At 39.3% G+C, this 21,621-nt stretch overlaps 1 protein-coding gene across 11 annotated transcripts in view; it reads left to right on the forward strand.

The window, feature by feature from the left end:
• Positions 1–10,086, forward strand: part of LOC308240171 (zinc finger MYM-type protein 4) — a 143,705-nt gene extending 133,619 nt beyond the window's left edge. For all 11 annotated transcript variants that reach the window (XM_080653106.1, XM_080653107.1, XM_080653111.1 and 8 more), the window contains 4 exons: positions 1,619–1,730; positions 3,631–3,879; positions 6,381–6,510; positions 7,625–10,086. In XM_080653106.1, the coding sequence (XP_080509232.1) occupies positions 1,619–1,730; positions 3,631–3,879; positions 6,381–6,510; positions 7,625–7,832 (699 nt within the window). In that variant the 3' untranslated portion in view covers positions 7,833–10,086. The remainder of the gene's footprint in view (positions 1–1,618; positions 1,731–3,630; positions 3,880–6,380; positions 6,511–7,624) is intronic.
• The last annotated feature ends 11,535 nt before the right edge of the window (positions 10,087–21,621 follow it).

Here is a 21,621-nt window from a genome sequence, read left to right on the forward strand (position 1 = left end):
AAAGTAACTTGCCAAATTATATGTGTAGTATGATATTTATATTATGGGAAAATACACAAAACATAAAAATGTATAATTCAATAGCATTAAGTACATTCATGATGTGAAGCCATCACCACTATTTAGTTCTATAACTTTATCACCCTATATGGAAACCCTCTACCCATTAAGCAATTACTCCTCTTTACCTCTTCCATCCTGTCTCTGACAACCATAAATCTGTTTTCTACATGGACTTGCCTATTCTCAGTATTTAATATAAGTAAAATTGTGCCTGGCTTCTTTCACTCAATATAGTGTTTTCAAGGTTTATCAGTGTTGTAGCATGAATCAGTATTTCATTCCTTTTTTATGGCTGAATAGTATTCCATTGTTGGATATATCACATTTCGCTTATCCATTCATCTGTTGGTGGACCTTTGAGTTGTTTCCACCTTTTGGCTATTATGAATAGTGAGTGTTGCTATGAATATTTATGTACAAGTTTTGTTTGAACATCTGTTTTCAGATCTTTGGGGTATATACCTAGGAGTGGTGTTGCAGGATCATATGGTAACTCTGATTAGCTTGTTCAGAAACTACCAAACCATTTTCCACAATGGCTGCACCATTGTATGTTCTCAACAGCAATGTATAAGAGCTCCATTATCTCTGCTTCCTTGCCAACACCTAATTTTTGTTTGTTTGTTTTCTAAATAGCCATCTGGTTGGTATGAGGTGGTATCTTATTATGGTTTTGATTTGCATTTCCCTAATGACTAATAATCTCAAGCATCTTTTCAAATAAATTTAAAATACCAAATCTTAAAAACACACAAAAAATTTTAGCGTATAATTAAATGCTACCTTGTGTTACTCTGTTAATGCAAATTTATTTCCCTGAGTAATTTTATCTGATCTGCACCCTCAAAATGTTTTTTTAACAGTACTTTACCCAAGCTGTTGCTTGTTTCCCATCCTGTGATATGGTTCTTGATGGTTATAATTAGCAGATTTACATCCTACATTTAGACTTGAACTTTTTGAAGGCTATTGTTGTGGGGCAAAGAGTTGAGAACTGTGATTACAAGGCTCCAAATAAATAGTTTTTGAATTTGGGCATCCTCAGGTCACCTGACACTAGCTAACTGTATTATTTCAGGAAGTGATCTTGTAGCTAGGCTGACAAACAAAAACTTCTGAGAGCACACCTGTAGATCCTACTGTGAGTTAGAAAAATGATTTGGGAACTACAAATTAGGACCAATTTTTAATACATCAATTTCATTAACTGAGTAAAGGTACTTATTTATTAGAATTTTTCTGTATACTCCGTGTCTTACAAAGCAAATAGAAAACTTTACCTTGCGAGCTCAGTGTTCAAGAAGATGTCAGTCCATGTGAAAGGGGCCTTTAGCTGGGATCCTGGTATTTTAACATGTATCCTTAAAATGGTTTATAATTTTGTAAAGGTAAAAATAAAGGGTAACCTATGTTCTTTAAAATAATTTTAAAAAATGTTTATATTAAAACATTTTATTGGGGTGACATTGGTTAATAACATAAGTTTTACTTAAAATAATTCTTTAAAAAGTCTTGTCTTTGTATCAACATGTGTTTCCACTTTTTTCTCTTATAGTACCTGTTTGAAAATGGTAGAATAGATAACATTTTTACAGAGCCCTATTCCAGATTTATGATTGAACTTACCAAACTCTTGAAAATATGGGAACCTACAATACTTCCTAATGGTAGGATGATTAATTTTTATTTTGATTTTTTTCATGATACACTTTCTTAAATTGCTTAAGTTTTAAGATTATCTTTTTATAAATTGTTCATTTTCTATTTCTGTCCTGATTTGTAATGTATTTGAACTCCTGAGGAGAAAGTCTTGATTACTAGAGGCCCAGTGCATGAAATTTGTGCACTTGGGGAGGGGGCGTCCCTCAGCCCAGCCTGCACCCTTTCGCAGTCCGGGAGCCCTTGCGGGATGTCCAACTGCTGGCTTAGGTCCGCTCAGTCAGTAGGCCTAAGCCGTCAGTCGGACATCCTTAGCGCTGCCATGGAAGAGGGAGAGGCTTCCGCCACTGCCGCTGCGCTTGCCAGCCATGAGCTTGGCTTCTGGCTGAGCGGTGCTCCCCCTGTGGAAGCGCACTGACCACCAGGGAGCAGCTCCTGCATTGAGCATCTGCCCCTGGTGGTCAGTGCATGTCATAGTGACTGGTCGTTCTGTTGTTCAGTCGATTTGCATATTAGCTTTTTATTATATAGGATTTTAGTAAAACTATAGCTTCCAAACAGTGTGTGTATACATACTAACTGTTGAAAATTTTAAAAAAATTACTGAAGGTTCCATTTACAGTTGTAGAAACTGTTTTTGTTCTGGTAATGCTGGTATTGTTGCTTGCTGTAGTAGTAACTGCCACATATTCTACTTCCAGACTCTACCTGTTAGCAGTGGGCCTTCTTTAATTGTTTATAAAGTACCCTGAACTGGTTGTTGAGACTTATTGTCTTTGACCATAGGTCATGGGACAAACCCCTAATTCATGCCTGGTCTTAGGCTCCTCGGCTGGGAATGGAGAGTTGAATGTGATGCTCTGGAATTTGTCTCCCTTTCTGTTGGGCTACAGAGCGCCTTTGAAGAGCAGCATCCTGGTTTGATGCATTTAGCATTCAAAGAGGAGGCTTAGGGACATAGATAGATGGAAGTAATAATTCATGTTTGTGGATAGTCTTCTAAAAATAGAATGTAGAATCAGCAACAGAGAGGTTGGGTAGAGAACATGAGGAAAGGCCTGCACTTAAGGGGTATCCTGGGGAAGGTGCCTTTAAAGGTATACTTATTTTAGTTATTCTGCAAGACCTCTGCTTTTCAAGAAAAATCTCAAATAAGTCATCATAACTTTATCACTCAATATAAATTTAAAATATGAGGAGGATCACTTCTTGGCCTTTTGGCTAAAATCAAGAGTAAAATAAGAGGGCATGGGAAGAAGGGGGCCACTATCTGCCTTCTTATAATCTTACCTAAATAAAATTGAACCAGTTAACAGGAAGTGTATTGAATGGAACAGGAGTCTGCAATCTGTGGCCGACAGGCCAGATCTGGCCTGCTGCCTGTTTCTGGATGTGGTCCATCAGCTAAAAATGGTTTTTACATTTTAAATGGTTTTGGGGCAGGGGGACTCTAAGGAATAATAACATTGTGAGGCATGTGAAAATTATATGGAACTCAAATTTGTGTCTGTAAATAAACTTTATGGTATATTACAGCCATATCTATTTGTTTATGTTTTGTCTGCAGCTCCTTACCTTCTACAACAACAAAGTTGTTCAGAGCCTATATGGCCCAAAATGCTTAAAATATTTACCATCTGGCTCTTTACAGAAAGTTTGGCAGCTCCTGGTCTACAATAGCAGTAGGTTAAAGCTGTTTCAGGAGAATGCTCAGTGCGCAATCATCTGACCTTTTCCTTGTAGTGCCTTCTCTGTTTTTCTGTATAAGGAAGAGGGGGAAGGAGAGGAACAATCAGTCCCCCTCCCCCCGCCCCCATATCTTGTCTGAGAATTTGAGAAACTAGTCTTATTTATCAGGAGCTCAATGCTGTTTCTCCCCCAACCCCCCCTCCCCCTTCTTCGGTCCAGGTTACATGTTCTCTCGCATTGAAGAAGAACATTTGTGGGAGTGCAAACAGCTGGGCGCTTATTCACCAATTGTCCTCTTGAACACCCTTCTTTTCTTCAATACCAAATACTTTCAACTAAAGAATGTTGCTGAGCACTTGAAGCTTTCCTTTGCCCATGTGATGAGACGGACCAGAATTTTGAAGTACAGTACCAAGATGACATATCTGAGATTCTTTCCACCTTTACAGAAGCCAGAGTCAGAACCAGGTATGTGATGGAGTTTGGAAGATTTCTATTGAAGTCTCAGTATTCAAATAGAAACTCATTGCAGAGGGGTAATTGTGTAGCTTTTGTTTAACATTTAAATGCTTTATGTCATAGCTAGGTTCAAGGCTTTTTCTCAAAATAAGAGGAGTTGCTTACTTTCATTGGCCTTTAAGTTAGAAATTCCGATAGCATTGGTAGAGCCCAAATAATCCTTATTTTAAAACCTCCCGGGGAATTTAAATTTATAGCTAAGTTGAGAATCACTGATTTAGGGGCAACAGATGGGTCAATTACTAGTTAAAGGAATCTGTTTAACTTTTTTTTTTTTTTTAATATATTTCTTTATTGATTTCATAGAGGAAGGGAGAGGGAGAGAAAGAAAGAAACATCAATGATGAGAGAGAATCATTGATCGGTTGCCTCCTGCACGCCCCCTACTGGGGATATGCCCACAACCCCGGGCATGTGCCCTTGGCCGGAATCAAACCTGGGACCTTTTAGTCCGCAAGCCAATGCTCTATCCATTGAGCCAAACTGGCTAGGGCCTGTTTAACTTTTAAATTTCCTGTTTCTAAGTCTTTTTTTGACCAGAGCACCTCTCTTTAGTTGACAATAAGATGTCAAGTTTTGAAGAAACTTAAAAGCTGGCCTAGAGTGTACTGCTTTTATACACAGTAGAATAATAGCAGCAATGACAATTTTATTAGAAGGGTTATGGTTTTTTATTCCAGTAGTAGTCTATTAAATAATAGTTTGTCTTAAAGATTAAAAAAATCATTATTATTATTATGAAACTGGAATTTAAATTTATTGATTTTGATCAAAGTTGTAAGTTCTAAAATTCCAAAAATCCAGTTGTTACTTTCTTGGGATAAGAGTGAAATATATAGCCGTAACCGGTTTGGCTCAGTGGATAGAGTGTCGGCCTATGGACTCAATGGTCCCAGGTTCGATTCTGGTCAAGGGCATGTACCTTGGTTGCCAGCACATCCCCAGTGGAGGGTGTGCAGGAGGCGGCTGATTGATTTTTGTCTCTCATCGATGTTTCTAACTCTCTATCCCTCTCCTTTCCTCTCTGTAAAAAAATCAATAAAATATATATTTTTTGAAAAGAGTGAAATATATATTTTGAATGTGAGAATTTAAAATTACTCTAAGTAAAATCTTAAAGAATAATTCTGATGTTCATCTTTGTGTTAACTTTTTTCTCCTTTACTTTAGAACAGTGGTCGGCAAACTCATTAGTCAACAGAGCCGCAGTTTGCCGACCACTGCTTTAGAAAATACTAAGATTTATTTGCTTGTTCACCACGTGTCTGTCCTATTTCTTTCTATTTGTTCATATATGGCCCACTTTGTGTTCTTAATTGATATTAATTGGGGATGAGAGGCAGTCAGGTAACAGTTCCCTGTTTTCTGATCTTAGGTGCCTAATAAGATTCGTAACAAGTTCAGCTTCTTTTCTGAATGAGTAACTAAGAAAGTCTTCCTTATTTAGGTAGCCTCTAAGTAGAAAACTGGGGCGAATTATTGTTTAAATAATAATTAATGCAGGAAGCCGGGGAAAGTTGTGTGCTGGTAAGAGCAACTATAAGAAAAGAAAAAGAAAGCCTTTTTCCTCAGGTCCTCTGATTCACCAATTATTCTCTTGACGATTGAATGGGAAAGTGGAAAAGAAAGAGCCCACTTGCCATGTCTTCACCATTGGCCTCTGCAGTATTCCGTTAGGGGAAAAGGATTTGCTCTTTTCTTAGCAAATGCTCACTTTATTGAGAATTTCTTTTCCCAACAAAGGTTCCATTTCTCATAATACTATGACAAATAAATGAAACTTGAACAAATGCCCAGAGGGCACTGATGCCCCCTTGTGGAAATACTTATTTATTTTAATCCTCACTTGAGGACATGTTTTTATTTATTTGAGAAAGCGAGAGAGAGCAAGAGAGAGAAACAGAGAAACATCAGTGTGAGAGAGTAACATCCATCAGTTGCCTCCTTCCAATATGCACCTCAACCAGGGATGGAACCCACAACCTAGGTATGTGCCCTGATTGGGAATCAAACCCACAACCTTTTGATGTGTGGGGTGACGCTTCAGTCAACTGGGCCACCCGGCCAGGAGAGTATAAATATTTTTAGATAAAGAGGTGAAAACTTCTATCTTAATGTCTACCATAGGAGAAGAGCACCTGAAACCCTTAAGAACCCTGTGCCTATTAAAATCTCTTCAAGTCAGGCTCAGAAGGGAGACATACTCTCTTGCACGGTGCTTTTTACCATGTTCCCCCTACATTGGTGAGCAGGGGAACATAACTTTTACAGGGCAGGGACTTTGTTTTGTTCAATGCTATTAACCCTGAACTTAAAATTATATCTAGCACCTCCATAGGTGCTCAGTAAATATTTGTTGAATGAGTAAGGGAAAGGAAAGGGGAGGGAAGCAAAGCTTGTTGGGTGTCTTGATACTTGAAAAATATAATTTTATTATTTCCTGCCTCAAGATAAACTAACTGTTGGCAAGAGGAAACGAAATGAAGATGACGAGGTTCCAGTGGGTGTAGAAATGGCAGAGAATACAGACAACCCACTAAGATGCCCTGTCAGACTTTATGAGTTTTACCTGTCAAAATGGTAAGTGCTCTTGCCCTGAACTAGATATACTCTTCAAAAAGGAGTTAACATACTCTGAATTTCAGATGCTTGAATATCAGAAATGTAGCTCGCCTGTGACTACAGTCAAAGTCTAAAGATGGATTTACGTCCTATTTTTTTTTTTTTAAATCTATTTTATTGATATTTCACAGAGAGGAAAGGAGAGGGATAGAGAGTTAGAAACATCGATGAGAGAGAAACATCGATCAGCTGCCTCCTGCACACCTCCCACTGGGGATGTGGCCGCAACCAAGGTACATGCCCTTGACCGGAATCGAACCCGGGACCCTTCAGTCCGCAGTCCAACGCTCTATCCACTGAGCCAAACCGGTTTCGGCCGTCCTATTTCATTATTTCCCCATTCTTGTATCTGTCAGGATTTTGAACTAAGAAACAAATTATCTTTATCTTGATAATCTTTTTCCCCAAAACCTCTTCAAAAGCAAGAATAAGAATCCCTGCCATTGTTTGATCTTTGCAACTGTTATCTAAATTGCTGTGATTTTATTATTTATATAGAAAAGATATTTAGAGGAGCTTTTAAATTGCTAAAACTATAAGTACAAAAAAAATTTGTTTTTAAGGTCTTGGAAATTTTTGAGTGGTCTTTTTCTTACAGAAACTTTATGACTTTAGAGTTGTAAGATCACACCAATGCACTTTTCTCTCAAAGAAATACGATGACTGTGTTTGCCCTTTGATAACGTGTATTGAGTGCTCATAGGGGGTTCATTCCAGGATAGTGGGTGCTGAGGAAATGTGGTTCTCAGCCATAGTGTCACATGTGAGTTAAATTTGTTACTCCTAAAAATGTTATAAGTACTAAAGTCTGTGAAGGATTTACACTGTGACTTCTACTAACATTAGACTCACTTCCAAATCAATATGATTTATTGAGTGTGGGAGAAAAGATGTGGAGTTATAGGTTGCTCCTGGGGGGAAGTGTTTATAAACTGTGTGGGTACGTTGCTGATCTGTGATATAAGTCAGAGCAGAGCAAAGTTGAGAGCCATTACATTAAAGAGTAGTTTTGCATTACCTCTGCTCTCTGATCCCCAATTTTCTTTCTTTTTTCTCTTTTTCCTGTGGATAGTTCTGAAAGTGTGAAGCAGAGGAATGATGTGTTTTACCTTCAACCCGAGCGTTCCTGTGTCCCGAATAGCCCCATGTGGTACTCCACATTCCCGATAGACCCTGGGACCCTGGACACCATGTTAACACGTATTCTCATGGTGAGGGAGGTACACGAAGAACTTGCCAAAGCCAAATCTGAAGACTCTGATGTTGAATTGTCAGATTAAAGCAGAAGTGGGGTTCCTATTTTCATACACATTGGTATGCACCAAACTGTGAATGCATCCAAGCTTTGGAAAACGATGTATAAGTCCAAGTCCCCTTGACTTGATTATAACATAATGGAAAATAGATAACTCGTGAACCACAGTGTGGATGTACAAATGAAAATTGAAGGAAAGAATGTGAACTGAGAAATGTTCTTTGGCAGTGATATAGTTCTTAGACATCTTCAGAATGACTAACCAATTTCTCCGAGTGGTGCATAGTCTTATTTTGTTTGGGAATAACAAATTGTGGAATATTTTTAAGGAAAACAGTTATATAAAACTCTACCATAGTAACCTTAGACCTTAGAGAGGTAACTTTGGAGTGAAACCGTGGCTGCAATTTGCTACTTGGAGGAGCCCTATGTCAAAGTCGGGGGAGCAATAGTACAGAGCTAAGAGTGACATCAGATGAGGACTGTGGGACCCAGACTTGAAGACCCAATAAAAATACTGAACTTTCATTATAAGGTAGAGAGTGAAGGGGTCTTGATTTTGATTTTCACTGCCAAGCCAATTCTGTGAAGGATCGAAGCCTCTGTGCTTTGCCGTTGGCCCTCGCATCAGGAAGCAAGGCCTTCCCTGCTGTTCCCAGAATGCTGTGTCCTTTTACTTCCTGGGTCTAGCCATCTCAGCTATGGGTCGATGTGGGTAAATTAAGGTAAAGGGGTTGAAATTCTGCAGTCCAGTTACACACAGAGAAGTACTGTGGAGCCATTAGACCCCAGGTGTCTTGAAATGTTTCTAGAAAACCCACTAAAATGCCCACTTCTCTGGGTGTCAGCCTTTATTGCTGCTGTCTCATGGCATGAGCTATGGTGCACAGAAATGGGGATTCTCCTTTTGTTTTCATTTTATCCCCAAATGGCAGCTTTCCTTTCATTGTTTTATCTTCCTATTTCCTAAATAATTCCTCTTATTTTGTCTTTAGCACCAGTTTCTGGAGGCCTGTGTCATTGCAAAAAGGATAGTCTCTCTCCTAACTGTCAAACCTGTGGATGATTCCACAAAGACACAGTATTATTTAGCTATCAGAATTATGATAGAAAAGATCTTAGTATGTTCCTATACAAAGCATTTGGAAAATGACCTTGTCCTAAGGAACTTGAAAATGGGGCTAGGATACAAAGACATTGACTGTCTTTCATGGTCATAAGCAGGTCTTCTTATAGCATTATTCCAAACTCTAGCTGTTTTAGTGGTTTTCTGAGGATTGCAAGTCATAGTGTGTTTGACATATCGATCCATTTCTCTCATCTCCATTCTCAGTTTCTTCCCCACAAAATTTTGAATCAAAGCTTTTATGATGTTGGCTAATTACAAAACTTCTTTAGCAGAGATTAATTTGACCCTAATAGAAATGAGAGAAGTCCAAAGCCTCTTAGGAATTTTAACCTTGAAATTCTTTTCAATATGTCCCATTTTTTAGGTGGGAGTGGCAGGTTTTTGTTTTTTTTTAAATAAGTAAATGAAAGTCATTTTTACTACAATAAAAATTTAAAACTAGGCCTTTTGACATTGTGTACTTGATGGTTCTGTCCCTCGGCCTGTGACAAATTTCATTTTTGTTATGAGAACTGTGTAAAGAAGTAAATCTGCCCCAGTTCTGTATGATTTAATTCCATCTGTGTTTGTCATCTCTGATTGGAAGACTTCTTACTTCCAGACATTGTTTAATATGGAGGAAAAACAATTGAATTGTTTCATAAGTCTGCCAATAAACTGTCCAGAAACTTCAGGTGTAATAGTCCCCAATATATTCATTTTATGTTTTGTATAAACACTAACATTTCCCTTTCTGTAGTTGTATGAAAAACAAATATTCTTGGCACAGTAGAGAAATTGTTATAAAACACCAGAGAGGAAAAAAAATCTGTATTTTTTAACTGAGAACAGCCAATACCCCACGTAAATGACTATATTGGGAAAATTGCATATTAAATCACAGAGTTGTTCAGACCCTAAATTAATTCATACAAGAAAATATTGGTCATTCCTCATAAGCATAGCTGTTGATATGTGTCCAATTATTTGCTTTTAAAAATTATATTAAAATTATGTAAAATTACATTTTTTTCCAGGAGAAAAAAAAATCAAACACAGAGAAACAACTAAATTATCCTTTCTGTTCTTTTTTTTTAACTACTTTTGGGTTTTCCCCTTGCAGAAACCACAGAAATATTCCCTTAGAATAAAATAGTATATTTGTATTTGATGGGTGAGTTATTCTTTTTCTTTATAATTTTCTTGAAATAATTTTAAATATTTTTTTCTGTTTGACCATATTGGTATGACCAATAGATGGTATATAACAAAGAAAGCAGTTTTCATAAAATAAATTATTTGGTATTTACTCAGTCCAGTAAACATATTGTTTCATTACAGTCTTTTCGGTGGTTTTCTTTTTTGCATCAAAAGACTTGTTCCCGTTTTTAGTTAATTTATTAACTTACTAGAGGCCCGGTGCATGAAATTTGTGCACGGGGGTGGGGGGTGTCCCTTAGCCCAGCCTGCACCCTCTCCAATCTGGGACCCCTCGAGGGATGTCCGATTGCCCGTTGAGGCCCGATCCCAGTGGGATCGGGCCTCAACGGGCAGTCAGACATCCCTCTCATAATCCAGGACTTCTGGCTCCCAACTGCTCGCCTGCCTGCCTTCCTGATTGCCCCTAACCGCTTCTGATCACCCCCTAACCACTCCCCTGCCAGCCTGATTGATGTCTAACTGCTCCCCTGCCAGCCTGTTTGCCCCCAACTTCCCTCCCCTGCAGGCCTGGTCACCTCCAACTGCCCTCCCTTGCAGGCCTGGTCCCTCCCAACTGCCCTCCCCTGCTGGCCTGATCGCCCACAACTTACCTCCCTTGCAGGCCTGGTCCCTCCCAACTGCTGCCCTCCCTTGCAGGCCTGGTTCCTCCCAAGTGCCCTCCCCTGCTGGCTATCTTGTACTGGCCATCTTGTGTCCACATGGGGTCAGGATCTTTGACCACATGGGGGCAGCCATCTTATGTGTTGGAGTGATGGTCAATCTGCATATTACTCTTTTATTAGATAGGATAGAGGCCTGGTACATGGGTGGGGGCCAGCTGGTTTGCCCTGAAGGGTGTCCCGGATCAGGGTGGGGGTTTCCTTGGGGCGTGGGGCGGCCTGGGCGAGGGGCCTGTGGTGGTTTTCAGGCCAGCCACACCCCCTGGCGACCCAAGCGGAGGCCCCGATATCTGGGGTTTATTTATCTTCTACAATTAAACTTTGTAGCCTGGAGCGGAGCCAAGCCTTCTGCTCGCTCCGTGGCGGCAGCCATTTCTGTTGGGATTTATTCATCTTCTATAATTGAAACTTTGTAGCCTTAAGCGGAGGCCAAAGGAGGCCAGAGATGCAGAAGCTTGGCTTCCTCCATCGCCAGGGGCAGCCCTAGCCTCCTGCTCTCTCCAGCTCCGTGGCTGCCGCCATTTTTGTTGGAATTTATTTATCTTATATAATTGAAACTTTGTAGCCTTAAGCGGAGGCCTGGGCCGGCCAGGGTGTGCAGAAAGCTTGTCTTCCTCCATCGCTGGGGAAACCCAAGCCTCCCTCCTGCTCTCTCCGTGGCCGCAGCCATCTTGGTTGGGTTAATTTGCATACTTGCTCCTGATTGGGTGGTGGGCATGGCTTGTTGGTGCAGCAGAGTGATGGTTAATTTGCATATTACTCTTTTATTAGATAGGATATTGAAAACCCTGAAAGCTAGAAATATCAGGTATATTGTATATATTTCATTTCGGGCAAACTTTTTTGAGATTTACAAAGCTTGCATCCATTCAGCTTATACAATTTTGAAATTGTGGAATTAGAATAAAGAATATGTCCATTTTTAAGAATATTTACATATTTAATTTGGGAATGTGGGGCTAAATGGTATTTTCCTTAGATTTTAGAGCTATCTTTACAAATATACCTTCAATTCCATATACACTTTCTATCAAACTGCCCTTGTGGCATTACTAATTTTGTAAAATAGAACTTTTCTAAAAAGTTCAACGTAAAATGAATTTTTGCTAATGAATCCCAGTTTTCTGTTAAATTCAGAATTTAATTTTCCATGTTGGAAAGGTTCCCTATGGTACTGAGTTGAAATTTTAGGAAAGAATTAAGCAATAATACCCCAAATTCTTCCTGTCTATCATCATCATATGTTACTATCATTGAAAAAATATAGAGGTATTGTTATAGAATGGAAGATCCAAGGTTTTGGATGCTAGTCTTTTCACTTACTGGTTGTATAGCTTGTAAATTATTTAACCTCTCTGTGCCTCAGTTTTTCTCACAAAGTGGAATAATAATAACTTATCATTTATGCCTGGCTTTCAAATGTTAAGTAAAGATATATGTACCCCTGTATTCATTGCAGCATTATTCACAATAGCCAAGATATGGAAACAACCTAATTGTCTTTCAATGTACAATTAAAGCTGTGATACATTTATACAATGGAATACCACTTAGCCATATAAAAACGTAGAATGTGTTACCTTTTAAACAGAAGAAAATTATCCATTGCTACTCAGTGGAATGCAGCAGGGAGGTGGGGAGGGGAGTACAGTAAATAGAAATTGTAAAATAACAGCAGAAATAAGTTCTAAATTATAGTGAATGTAAACATCTTAAATTTAACTGAAGACAGATTCTTACCCTTGTTTTCCCATCTTTATTTACTTGCCCTTCTCTGCATAGAGACATTAGTGTTTGAGGAAGTAAAAGCATGGAGGAATTGGTGTGTGCTGGAGCCCATGGAAGCCCGCTGGTGAGAGGTGCCACAGTGAAGCAGCGCAGCATCAGAGCAAGTGAGGCAGTGAGTGGCTGGAATGGTTAGGAGACTGATTACATTGTGCAAATAAGTTAAATGATTGAGAAATAAGTATACATATATTGAGCATAATGGGAGCCAGATTTCTCACTGTTTGAGAAAGGATTTATGAACAAGGAAAGGGAGAAGGCTAGGAAGAACCCTGAGATGTTGAAATTGGAAGAGTTGGTATGACCTCATAGGTTTAGACAGATAGATATAGTTGTATATAGTGATATGAGTATCTATATATATAAAAGGCTAAGTGACCGTCTGACTGTCCGACCGGCTGGTAGGTATGACATGTACTGACCACCAGGGGGCAAATGCTCAATACAGGAGCTGCCGAGCTGCAGTGACTTGGCAGTGACGGTTCTTGGGTGACACACCCGAGAACCAGAGAAGAGGGAGCCCGATTCCTCACAGGGCTGCGTGATTCCACCTTTGGCCATAGGTTATGTTGTTGCTGGGGCACTGTCAGCCCCGAATCTGGTTTACTGCACACTTGTGTTTGCATTGCACACCCCGTATAACAGCAACTTTGCAGAGAGCCCTCTCGCACTATGGGACCCCTCCGGGGATATAGGAGAGCCAGTTTTGGCCCGGTCCCCTCAGGCCAGGCTGAGGGACCCCACCTGCTGGAGGGATCACACTCACTCCGCTGCTGTGCCACCTCAGGTGCAGCCAGCTGGGAAGGGACCACGGGAGATTGGATCCAGGGCATGTCTGGCCCATCTTGCCCAGGCCCAGTCCCGCCCCACGGGCCACCGTCTAATTAATTGCCTTTCAATGTGCACTAGTGTGTATGTGTATTTTATGGATTGATAGATTCTATCCACTGACATGGTATAGAAACAGTTTTACCTTGGTAGCAATGAGCATACCAAGAGCCTTGCATGAGGGCTCAATGACTGATTCCAAGACTGGGGAAAGAAAGATAATCCTGGAATCCCTTTTGAGTATGTAAATGCTAAAAAAAAGATAGGGACATGTCAGAAGGAACTAGGAGGCAGACAGAAGAGGCTTCCATTGGTTAAATCTAGGAAAATTTGTGTATCAGATTACAACCTAATGAATAAAATAGGAATTCATGAGTTGATATTGATATAAATGAGTAAAAAATTACAAGACTGGATAAATTTTAAAAAATCTAACAAGGGTAAAAGTGATGCAAAAACATTATTAGACAAATATTAAGAGATATCTGGGGAAGCAATATTCATAGTATTTGATAAAAAGGATTTAATGCAAAAAAAGGTGGATTACATACTGATAGAATTAATAAAAAATTATAAATATGGATATTACTGTACTTCATAAATAGTCTGAAAACTACCAATATTTTGGGTGAAAGGGAGGATGGATAACCCTTGGAATAAAAAGGGAAATGAGAAAATTATTATGTCTGAATCTGGGAACACAGCTGAAGCAGAACCGAGATGGAAAAATTAGATTTAAAATCATGTTTCCTTTACATGAAATCATTTTCAGGGAACAGAGATTATGAATGAATAAAGCAATCATTCAATTCAATAATTTAAAGAATGAACAACAGGGGAAAAAAGAAAATAGTAATAAAATCAGAAAAAAATGGAAAAGACGACTATCATATATGGCCTTTATTGTGTTGAGGCACTTTCCTTCTATACCATTTTATTGAGTGTTTGTTTTTTGTGTGTGTGTGTTTTCTTTAGGTAGCGAGGTAAGGGTTCTTTTCAGGTTTTGTTCTTTTTAATTTAATCTTTATTCAGATTATTACAATTGTTCCTCTTTTTTCCCCCCATAGCTCCCCTCCACCCGGTTCCCACCCCACCCTCTGCCCTTACCTCCCCCACACTGTCTTCCTTCATAGGTGTACGCTTTTTGTCCAGTCTCTTCCCACACCTCACACACCCCTTTCCCCCCGAGAATTGTCAGTCCACTCCCTTTCTATGGCCCTGATTCTATTATATTTACCAGATTATTCTGTTCATCAGATTTTTTATTCACTTGATTTTTAGATTCACTTGTTGATAGACATGTATTTGTTGTTCATAATTTTTATCTCTACCTTTTTCTTCTTCTTCCTCTTCTTAAAGAATACCTTTCAGCATTTCATATAATACTGGTTTGGCGGTGATGAACTCCTTTAGCTTTTTCTTATCTGTGAAGCTCTTTATCTGCCCTTCAATTCTGAATGATAGCTTTGCTGGGTAGAGTAATCTTGGTTGTAGGTTCTTGCTATTCATCACTTTGAAAATTTCTTGCCACTCCCGTCTGGCCTGCATAGTTTCTGTTGAGAAATCAGCTGACAGTCGTATGGGTGCTCCCTTGTAGGTAACTAACTGTTTTTCTCTTGCTGCTTTTAATATTCTCTCTTTGTCTTTTGCTCTTGGCATTTTAATTATGATGTGTCTTGGTGTGGTCCTCTTTGGATTCCTTTTGTTTGGGGTTCTGTGCGCTTCCTGGACTTGTAAGTCTATTTCTTTCACCAGGTGGGGGGAGTTTTCTGTCATTATTTCTTCAAATAGGTTTTCAGTATCTTGCTCTCTCTCTTCTTCTGGCACCTCCATAATTTGGATGTTGGTACGCTTGAGGTTGTCCCAGAGGCTCCTTACACATCTTCAAATTTTTGGATTCTTTTTTCTTTTCAGGCTGAGCGTTTTTTCCTTCTTTGTATTTCAACTCTTTGACTTGATTCTTGCAGTCCTGTGATCTGCTGTTAGGTCTCTGTATAATATTTTTTATTTCAGTCAGTGTATGTTTAATTTCTAGTTGGTCCTTTTTCATATCCTCGAGGGTCTCGCTAAATTTATCAGCCTTTTCTAGGAAATTCTTGAAAAACCTTGTAACCGTGGTTTTGAACTCTATATCTAGTTGTTTGTTTTCCTCCATTTCTTTCCTTTGTGATCTGTTTCTTTGTCTCCGCATTTTTGCTGCTTCCCTGAGTTGGTGGAGTGGTAGGTGAGCTTTGTGTGGTACATGTCCTCTAGGGCACAGTGGCTCAGCCTCCCCAGTTACCTGAGGTGGACACTCTTGCTGCACCCCTTTGTGGACTGTGTGCTCAGCCTTGTTATAGTTAAGTCTTGATTGTTGTTGGTATCACTGGGAGGAATTGACCTCCAGGCCAATTGGCTGTGAGGATCAGCTATGTCTACGCTGGGAGAACTTCTGTGCTGGAGACACTCTTTGAGACAAGACTTGCAAAATTGCAAAAACCTCTGTCCTCAACTTGGATGGGGTTTCCCGTCAGCCCTGCCCTATGAGGCCCCTGGGTCTCAGTGTCCCTCGGTAATTGCTGCAAGCACCTCTGAGAGAAAGCTGCCCTCGAGTTTTGCCCACTGCCAGACAGTCCAGTTTCTCCCCAAATGAGTCGTGGTTCTCAGAAACTTGCCCGGAACTGGAGTTCAGCACAGTCGGGAGCTTCCGTCTCCCTCCTGCTTTAGAAAGCCAGCCGCGCACTCAGCCTCCCCTGCATTCAGCAGTCAGTACTCTGCCCGCGTGCACCTCTGGACCTCTGCCTCCTTCCGCAGCTCCCAAGTAAGTGTGCTTTCTCTTTCCCTGACAGTCCAAACCCCCCCACCCCCCGCCAATGAATCTGGTTTCCCAGCGTCTTGCCCGGGACTGGAGTTCAGTGCAGTCAGGAGCTTCCGTCTTCCTCCCGCTTTAGAAAGCCAGCCGCGCACGCTGCCGCCCATGCACACAGCCACCCATCCTCTCCGTGTGCGAGTCTCCGTACCTCAGCCTTTTGCAGCTCCTCTGAGTCTCAATGTGCTTTCCTCTTTCCTTCTACTTGTAGAATTTCCACTCAGCCAGCTTTCCTGTGGTTCTGGATGGTGTCCGTTTTGTCTTTTAGTCGTAATTTTGATATTGTTGTGCAAGGCAGCAGTTTAGGTGTTTACATATGCCTCCATCTTGGTTTCTCCTCTTGAGTGTTTTTATCATAAATGGATGTTGTATCTTTTCAAATGCTTTTTTTTGCGTCTGTTGATATGATCATATAAGTTTTATTGTGTTAATGTGGTATATCACATTGATTTGTAGATGATGAATCATCTTTGCATCCTTGGGATGAACCCCACTTGATCATGATGTGTGATCCTTTTAATATATTGATTTGACTTGTTAGTATCTTATTTAGGATTTTTGCATCTTGTTCATCAAAGACACTGGCCTGTAACTTTTTTTTTTTTTTTTTTTTGTATTGTATTGCCTGGTGTTAGTATCTGGGTAATGTTGGCCTTCTAAAATGAGTTGGGAAGTATTCCTCCTCTTGAGTATTTTTAGAAGAGGTTGAGGAAGGGTGGTAAAATTGACCAGCGTTTTCGGGGAGGTTTTGATTATTCTATTTCCTTACTATAGTGATTGGTCTATGTAGGTTTTACAGTTCCTTATGATTCAGCCTAGAAAGTCGTATGCTTCTAAGAATTTGTCCATTTCTTCTAGGTTATAAAATTTGGTGCCATATAGACTTTCATAGTATTCTTGTATAGTCCTTTGGATTTCTGTGGTGTCTGTTGTAACTTCTCATTCTTTTATTGTTTATCTTTTCATAGAACCAGCTCTTTGTTTCATTAATTTTTTTCTATTGCCTTTTCAATCTCTATTTCATTTATTTCTACTCTAATATTTATTATTTCTTTCCTTCTATCTGCTATTTTAGAAAACAGAGATTTAGTAAGAATTGGTGGACCTTGAAAATGACTTCAGGTTTTCTCACTGTGCAGAATATAGACAAACACTGCTGAAATTAAATATTTTACCCTTTGTTCTCCCTGTGTGATCTACAATAATAATCTGCTTTGTGTTGATAGTTACTACTGTGTTGCTGACAATTACCTGAAAGAGAAGTTGGGGTGCTTCACTGGGCTGGAAAAACTTCAGCTAAATCAGAAAGCAGGTCTAATTAAGGAAGTTTATTCTATATCTATAAAAGGCTAAGTTGACTCGTACATGCGCGATACATATAAAGCTCTCACTGGCGCCAATCACACGTGTATTTTTTTTAAAATATATTTTATTGATTTTTTACAGAGAGGAAGGAAGAGGGATAGAGAGTTAGAAACATCGATGAGAGAGAAACATCGATCAGCCGCCTCCTGCACACCTCCTACTGGGGATGTGCCCGCAACCAAGTTACGTGCCATTGACCAGAATCGAACCTGGGACCCTTCAGTCCGCAGGCCGACTCTCTATCCACTGAGCCAAACCGGTTTTGGCAATCACATGTGTATTTCAATCTGTCATTGTTGATCATGAATTTGGTTAACACTTCTATTATAGAAAAAGGGTGAATAGCGATATTAAAATATTTCTTCTAGTTAAGTTTCTTTCAATGTGCATGAATCCATGCACTGGGACATTAGTGTACAGGCAGTCCTCGGGTTATGTCGGATATCTGTTCCTATGGCACAATGATTTTTGCTGTAAGTCAGAACCCACGTACATAACCACCTACGTCACTCACATGGAGCACATACACAGCAGTAATTAAGTGAAACAGTAAAAAAATTTTAAAAGAAAGATAAAAATTCCTAACTTTTACTTGTGGTAAATAAATAATAAAAAACATAAAGCACATATGTACATATATCAAAATGATGGAACTTTTTTTTTAATACTGTAAATGAGAGATGGCGACGTAACCATGAAACGACATAAGTCGAGTCTGACGTAACTCGAGGACTGCCTGTACATATAAACTTCCCTCTTAATACTACTTTTGCTGTGTCCCAAGACTTTTGGTATGTTGTATTTTTATCTGTCTCTGTGTATCTTTTCATCTCTTCTTTTATTTCTTCTTCGAATCTATAATTAGTTGTTCAGTAGCATGTTTAATCTCCACATAAGCAGGAGTACCGGTTAATAATGAGGATTTTTTTCACTAGATGGATTTACACATGTGTTGATATATATGCGATTTGATATGTATGCTGTTTGTTGTATTGACAGCAAGCTTCAAAACTTCATATGTCAATTTGCTGAAGGTATTAACATCATAGGTATTTTTACGCTTGAAAATGTTGAATTTCGTGCCAAAAACGAGCATTTGTGGGAAGTTTTAATTCATTATTTTGAAGAAGTTATCGTATACTTTGGGAAGCTTATGGTGAACATGCTCCATCTCAAGATACTTGTGAACACTGGTTAAACGCTTTAAAGGTGATGATTTCGATGGGAAAGACAAAGAACGTCCAGGTCAACCTAAAAAGTTTGAAAACCAACAATTACAAGTATTATGTGTATTCTGTCATTTTAGGCGGGAAAGTTGTAGAATATCAACTAAGTCTGTTTGGTCTAATGTGTCATTTAATGCTATTTTCTTATTGACTTTTTGTCAGGGTGATCTCTCATTGCGGTCAATGGGGTATTAAGGTCCCCTGCTAGAATTGTAGTTTTATCCGTTTTCTTTTTCTTTTAGGTCTGCTGGTAAATTATTCCATGTATTTTGGTGCTCTCATCAGGTTGGGTCCAAATATATATTTGTTATGTCTTCTTGATGAGTTGTCCCCTTTATCATTATAAAATAGCCATCTTTGTCTCTTAACTTTTTTATCTTGAAATATTTTGTTTGATATAAGTACTGCTACACCTACTTTTCTGTGGATGCCATTTGCTTGAAGTATCATCTTCCATCCCTTCACTTTGAGCCTGTGTTTGTCTTTGTAGTGGTCTCTCACGGCCAACATTATAGTTGGGATTTGTTTTTTAATCTGTCCCACTATTTTATGCCTTTTGATTGATGTTTAGTTCATTTACATTTAGGGGATTATTGATGTATTAAACTTACTATAGATAATTTATCTTTTCTTGCTACTTTTGTATCTCTCTTTTCCCCCCCTTGTGATTCTGTCTGCTATTTTAGTTTGGTAGTTTTCTATGTTATTTTTTTCTCCATTTCCTCTTTATTTTTGGAATCTCAGCTCTGGATATTTGTTTTGTGGTTAGCATAAGGTTTATGTAAAATGTTTCATACATATGGTAGTCCTTGTTCTTCTGATTCAGTCTTCCTTCACCTGTACCTACTCAAGTCACTTTCCACCCCACTTTTATGATTTTGTGGTCACAAATTCTCCCTTTTTATGATATTACCACATTGCAGTAGCATCTCTTCACTGCCCCCCCCATTGACCTTTGTTATAACTGTTTAATATCATATTCTGAAGTAGATTTCCAGTTTCCTGTTTCTGTTAGTCATCTTACTCAGTTTTATATACCTTTGTCTTTTTGTTTCCAATAAAAGAGCTACTTTCAACAATCCTTGCAATGCAGGTCTTGTGGTGATAAATTCTCAGCTTTTGTCTGGGAAAGCTTTCATTTCTCCTTCATATCTATAGACTAACGTGCTAGATATGTTACCCTTGGCTGATGGTTCTTTCAATATTTTGAATATTTCCTTCCATTACTCCTGTATTGTTATGTTCTACTATGAAATCTGATCATCTAATGGGGTTTCCTTTGTAGGTTAGTCTTTTTTTCTCCCTGACTTCCTTGGGAATTGTCATTGATTTTTGACAGTTTGAATAAAATGTGTCATGGAGAAGGTCTTTTTGCATTGATATAATTAGGTGTTATGTTCACTTCCTCTATTATAAAGTCCAGTTCTTTCCATGGGGTTTGGAAAGGTTCTCTTCAATTATTTGAGTAGGCTCTCTGTTCCTTTTTCTTCTGGTATACCTGTTATCCGTATATTGCTCTTTCTAGTTGGATAGTTTTCAGAGTTCTTTTTGTTTGTTTCTTTGTTAATCCTCACCCAAGGATATTTCTTCCATTGATTTTTAGAGTGGAAGAGAGAAAGGGAGGTGAACAAACATTGATGTGACAGACATACATTGATTGGTTGCCTCCTGCACATGCCCCAGCTAGGGCACGGATCAAACCTGCAACCTAAGTATGTGCCCTTGACTGGGAATCAAACCCGAGACCCTTCAGCGCATGGGCTAATGCTCTAACCACTGACATAGGCCAGGACATAGAGTACTTTCATTTTAAACTCTCAGTTCTCTTCTCCCTCCTGGGTCATTTCTAGATTTCCATCTTTCAGCTGTTTCTCTCTTCCATTTGATCTGCTCTATTTTCATTGCTCTTTAATGCATTCCTCAGCTCATTTATTGAGTTCTTCAGCTCCAGAATTTGATTCTTTTTATAGTTCCAGTCTCTTTAGTCAAGTACTCCTTTTGTTCATTAGCTCATTGAACTGCCCTTCTGAGTTTTCTTGTATATCATTGAAGTTTCTTGATAGCTGCAATCTTGAATTCTGACATTTAAATCACCATCTTCCATGACTTTGAGTTTGGTTTCTGGACATTTCATTTTGTGTGCTCCCAAGTTACCTTGGTTGGTCATGTTATTTGATGGATTCTCTATCTGTGCATTTGAGGTAGTGAACTTTGTTTACTGTTTTGCTTTCAACAATTCAGCATGTTGATAGGTAGGGCACTTTATTTTCCACTAGATGGTGGTATAGCACAAGTTTTTGTTTTCTTTCTTACCTGCAGTATTTGAGCCTCTATAATCACAAAGAGCAGCAGTGCTTTTGTTAAGAAAAATGCCATGTACCTACATGAGTTAAGGGGCACCCCTAGGAATATGGTGGATGGTAGAGAACTGATTTTCTGAGCTCCCAGAATTCCCTACTTTTCACTAATGGCTGCTGTCACAGCTGGGTGTTTTTTTGGGGGGGTGGGTGGGGAGGGAAGGGTGTCTCAACTGCCTCTACTAGTCTGTGCTCGGATGTGTGGAGCAATGGAGGCAGGTTTGGAATTTCACGGTTCTACCCCTGCCTGCAGTGGCTGTTGGTACTGCTATGCCGTGTAGGGCAGCATAAATCTGTTGTGGCAGCCTGAGCTGAGGCATCATTGTCAACCCTAGTAAGTACTTGGGCCCAGGGAGACCTGTGACAGAAGCGAGCCTAGACCCATAATCTTTTTATTTTTATTCTTTATTTTTTGTT

Source organism: Plecotus auritus (genome assembly GCF_963455305.1).
Source record: "Plecotus auritus genome assembly, chromosome: 2".
NCBI classification, from domain to species: Eukaryota; Metazoa; Chordata; class Mammalia; order Chiroptera; family Vespertilionidae; genus Plecotus; species Plecotus auritus.